The sequence below is a fragment of the Pundamilia nyererei genome, unplaced genomic scaffold (genome assembly GCF_000239375.1).
Source record: "Pundamilia nyererei isolate P.nyererei 1_Seehausen unplaced genomic scaffold, PunNye1.0 scaffold00262, whole genome shotgun sequence".
In the NCBI taxonomy this organism is placed as follows: domain Eukaryota; kingdom Metazoa; phylum Chordata; class Actinopteri; order Cichliformes; family Cichlidae; genus Pundamilia; species Pundamilia nyererei.
This window is the reverse complement of record NW_005187663.1, coordinates 696,607-701,642: the sequence shown is the minus strand read 5'-3', so window position 1 is coordinate 701,642 and position 5,036 is coordinate 696,607. Positions and strand designations below refer to the sequence as shown.

Below are 5,036 nucleotides of genomic sequence, written 5' to 3'. Positions count from 1 at the left end.
ACACCACACTAGGATGTGAATGAAGTTGCATCAAACACAGCAGTTATTTTTAATTTTTTGACAGAAACAACAGTTATTTAGATTTTGGGGGGCAGACATAACACTCCTTTAATTTCACAAATGATTGGTATTTCACTACTGTTATCAAAATAAAAATAAATGTTCTAAACAATAAAATAACATCTTTCAAGTGAATCCTACCCACTCATGAAGTCTCCAAATATATAAATGCCATTCAGGTTGGGGTATTCACAACCTCGATACACATAACCACCAGTGACTGACTTGCCCATCCTATGAGGATATGCATAAACAGGCAGGACATCATCTGTGAAAAAAATGAAAAAGGGCCATTAACTGCATTAGTATGAATCTCCATTATCAGAGCATCAGAACAGGATGTGCCATTGTAGCCATGTTAGATACATCTTAGTTCAACATTGGGTTGGGTTCAGTCAAGTACCAACAAATGATTTGTCATCCATATTTGACTGATAAGCTAAATGTAATTCTGAATTTTTAAGCAAATATTTATTGCATTGCTAATTAAGAGTGATTCTGAATATAAACTCTGCCATTAATTTGGAAAAATGTAGGACCTGATTCAGAAGAAGAAATGTGGGGGGAATCAGTGACAATGAATCATGTAATGGCGACAGTGAGAGAGTAATAGTGTCTCTATTGAGCAAGACATTTATGTAAACTATTCAGTAATTGTATGATGTTTTTGTTCATGCAAAAACTGCAAAATATACTCAGCATCTGATTTATCAGGTACACTTATTAAACTGCTTGTTAATGCAAAGTTCTAATCAGCCAATCATGGCAGCTGCTGAAATTCAAATCAAGTATCAGAATTAAGAAGCAATTACTTTGGATATGGCATAGTTATTGACAAGGCAGCTGGACTATTTCAGAAACTGTTGACCAAATTCTGATTTTTCCACATAACATGGACTAACCAAAATAAAAGAATGGAAAAAAGTTGCCTGAAGTGATGATTTTGGATGGTAGGCTGGTGGCAGTGGCATAATGGTGTGGAGAATATTTCCTTGGTCCACTTTTTGTCCCTTCACACCAACTGAGCATTGTTTAACTGCCACAGCCTAATTTGATGCATGTTCAGTCTTCCATGTAAGAAAAACCAGAAAGTTGATTTCACCAGAAGAATTAACGCACTTCTGAGTGCAAAATGGTGACTAGTCTGAGACAAGTGTAGACTGATTGTGCTATTTTTAAAGCAATGGATAAATTACACAGACAAATCTTTAACATACACAATAGTGCATTGATGTGGCATACCTACCTAATGAACTGTTGGCACATAGTTTCTTATCGTAGCAAGAGAAGCCTTCTTTAGCTCTCCAGCCATAATTTCGACCTTTCTCGATTATATCGATTTCCTCGAACTTGTTCTGGCCTACATCCCCACAGAAGATACGCCCTTTGCCGTTTTTGGTCCATGGATCACCCCGGTCCACCGAACACCTCCACATATTGCGAACACCGTAAGCATAAACCTCCGGGCGTGCTCCCTGTTCATGTATAAACGGGTTATCTGGAGGAATTCTGTACAATGGACCTCTCTGGTTGTCATCCACATCAATTCGAAGCACTTTACCCAAGAGAGCTGACCTACAACGTAAAAAATGTTGATCTTTCACTACATATTGATTGTCAGTGTTTCCACAGTTTTTAAACAGCAATACCATCAGTACTTTCATCCTCTCTCAACAACAACAACAACAATCTTTATTTATAGAGCACATTTAAAAGCCTTGGGCATACCAAAGTGCTTTACATAAAACAATAAAAGGTTCAAACATTGATAACGGATAAATAAAAATGACGAGTTATGTTCATAGATAAAAGCTACCAATAAGAATGACTACAGCACATGGTAATAGCAAGATAAAAGCTGTACCACCATAATAAAAGACACCAATAGAAAGATAAGAGGGAATTAATACAAGAGGTCAATAGGTCACAGCAACCAAACAAACAAACCAGCAATTAAAAGGTGGAGAAGGCAAGTTTAAAAAGATATGTTTTAAGCTGAGATTTAAAAGAATGAATAGAATCAGATGCCCGGATGCCAATCGGGAGATTGTTCCACAGCACAGGTGCGACAAGAGCAAACGATCGATCACCTGTAGTCTTAAGTCGAGATCTGGGCTGAGCCAGCAGTAACTGTGACGATGACCTTAAAGCCCTAGTAGGAGCATAAGGGTTTAAAAGGTCCTTAAGGTAGCTGGGTGCAGTGTTGTTAGTAATTTTAAAAGTAAACAACAAAATTTTAAATTGAATACGATATTTGACAGGCAACCAGTGCAGATCGGCAAGGACAGGAGTAATGTGGGCAAACTTGCTGGTTTTAGTTAGAATGCGAGCTGCAGCATTCTGAACTGTCTGTAATCTCTGTAAAAGGGAAGAGTGGAGACCACAATAAAGTGAATTACAATAGTCTAGCCTCGACGTTACAAAGGCGTGGATGAGCTTTTCGAGATCTTTATGCGGGATATAGCGCCTAGCCTTAGAGATAAGACGAAGCTGGAAAAAACTAGATCTGACAACAGCAGACACTTGTTTGTCAAGTGAAAAGGAGCTGTCAAATAAGACACCCAGATTCCTGACAGTATCAGAGAGAGAACAACTAAGAAAACCAAAGGCATCCCGGAGTTTGGCACGAAGGGCGTTGCTACCAAAAATCATAATCTCGGTTTTCTTCTCATTAAGGATAAGAGAATTCGACAACAACCACTTCTTGGCCTCAGACATGCATTCTCGGAGGCTATTCAGAGACAGAGCAAGATCGTCGTTTAGCTCAAAATAGAGCTGGATATCATCTGCATAATAGTGATAAGCAATATGGTATTTCTCAAAGATGGCACTTAAAGGAAGCAAGTATAATGAGAAAAGGGTAGGGCCCAGCACAGATCCCTGGGGGACACCACAGCAAACAGGTACAGCCGAGGAAGAGGATGTAGCCAGATGTACCGTAGAGAGACGATTGGAGAGATAGGATTTAAACCAATCCAGGGCAGCGCCCTTGATGCTTACAGTGTGCTCAAGTCTCGCTAATAAGATATTATGGTCAACCATGTCAAATGCCGATGATAGATCCAAAAGCACTAAGACTGAGGGGCGTCCGTTGTCAGCCATTAGTAGGAGATCATTGAAAACACGAAGCAATGCTGATTCTGTGCTGTGATGTTGTTTAAAGGCTCTCCTCTTTAACAGACACACAACAATTCAAACTGTATATTTTTTGTATAGTTGTCATATATGAAAATTTTTACTGTTTTTGCAATTTCTTACTGAACACGAACTGAACATAATTTTCACCAGATTGTAATGAAGGTTATAATGTCATAACAACATGGCAGATTTTTTCATCTAAAATGTCAAGAAACATACAAGATTATACATTCAAATGAGCTTTTTTACATTTTAATGAATAAATGTTTTACATTTTTCATTTTTGGATGTCTAATTATGAGCTCCTTACTTGTTCTGAGCATTCCCATATTTCCCAAATGGGTCTCCTGCCATTCCACCATCACCTGTGAAAATATACAAGTACCCATCATCTGCAAATAGCAGCTGCCCTCCATTATGGTTGGATGCCGGTTCATCAATCTCCAGAATAACTCTAAAGGAACATGTTGATACAAGAAATAAGGAATAGATCGGGTGTTAAAACAAATTTACACAAAAAAACACAAAAGAATTGATGCAAACCGTTTGTTTCTCTCTGATAATGGTCAATATGACAAAAAGTATAAAACTGCAAAACAGTTCAGGTTTTAGAAAAAGGTAGTGCTTTTTGCTAACCAAGTACAACAGTTCATACCTACCGCTCAGAGGTGTGGTCCACCTCATTCATGTCATTGGCTGATACGTGGAACTCACTGATTCTGATTCTCTCATCAAACCCCACCTCCACTGAGTAATACACATACAGCTTCCCATTGTACTTGTATTTGGGGTGAAAGGCAAGTCCGAGAAAGCCTCTCTCATCACCTTCCCACGATGATGTTAGCACTGCCTGGGTAATGTTCAAAAATGGTCTCTCCAGCTTGGACCGATCTGGAAGATAGGTCCACACCAGGCCGACCTGTTCTGCCACAAAGAATCTATGTGTGCCATCATTGGCATGCACCATGGCTAATGGATTCTGGAGACCATTGGCCACTTCTTCCAGGCACAGCTGCAGACAGCCATCTGAGTTCACCTGAATGCCACCCAGGTTCTGGGTGAGTTGCTGGTTGTTAAGCAGATATGGATAACAGTAGTCCTTGTCTTGTATCTCCAGGTAATGGCAGAGACTGGTCTGATTTTCTCTGAAGTTTGCTATATATGGGTCACCAGACAAGAAAGGAATGGTGAAAGAACACTTATTCCAAAACTGAAAGCAGTATTCAGAGCAGAGGCCTGGGATGGTCCTGACCGGGGTGCTTGGATCCTCAGCATCAAAGAGGTGAGCTGCATAGGGAGAACACTCCTGAGATCAGACAGATGGAGGAGAGACAAAAAAGGAGGAAAAGAAGAGACATGCAACAAGAAGGAACAGTTAGTGCCACTGATAGCGTGTAAAGTGGTCTTTAAACCTGCATTAGTTGTTTTTGTTACATGGATTACAATATGAACAAGTTACAAATACAGCGTACATAGGACAAGCATGATTTTAAATAAACTGCTTATTGCTGCAGTTTAACATCTGTCAAATGTAGAGGCTTTGCATTCATTTGACATTATGTATCCTTTATATAAATCTTAGTTCAGTACTCTCAGGGAACTGTCATCCCTTTACCTACTTGTTCTTCCATTACAAAGAAAAAAAGTCTGTAACTGTCATGGTCCCTGTGCCTCCCCGGCCAGCCCAGTGTGGCCACAAGTGTTTGTTGTTTTTCTCTCGCTCTGTCTCTCCTACCTGTCTGCCTGGGCGGAGCTCTGATTGGGCTCCTGCCCTTGGCCCACGCACCTGCAGCTGATCTCGAGCGAATTGCAGTTCTCTGGCTCTTAAGGCTGGGGCT

General features: G+C 40.1%; 1 protein-coding gene across 1 annotated transcript in view; it reads right to left on the bottom strand.

Moving 5' to 3' along the window:
* The window catches only part of hhipl1 (HHIP-like 1), a 17,718-nt gene that overhangs the window by 11,308 nt on the left and 1,374 nt on the right, over window positions 1-5,036 (bottom strand). Inside the window, exons 2-5 of the mRNA XM_005750126.1 lie at window positions 3,858-4,504; window positions 3,509-3,652; window positions 1,307-1,635; window positions 202-328 (exon numbers count right to left, since the gene is read on the bottom strand). Of these exons, the coding sequence (XP_005750183.1) occupies window positions 202-328; window positions 1,307-1,635; window positions 3,509-3,652; window positions 3,858-4,504 (1,247 nt within the window). The remainder of the gene's footprint in view (window positions 1-201; window positions 329-1,306; window positions 1,636-3,508; window positions 3,653-3,857; window positions 4,505-5,036) is intronic.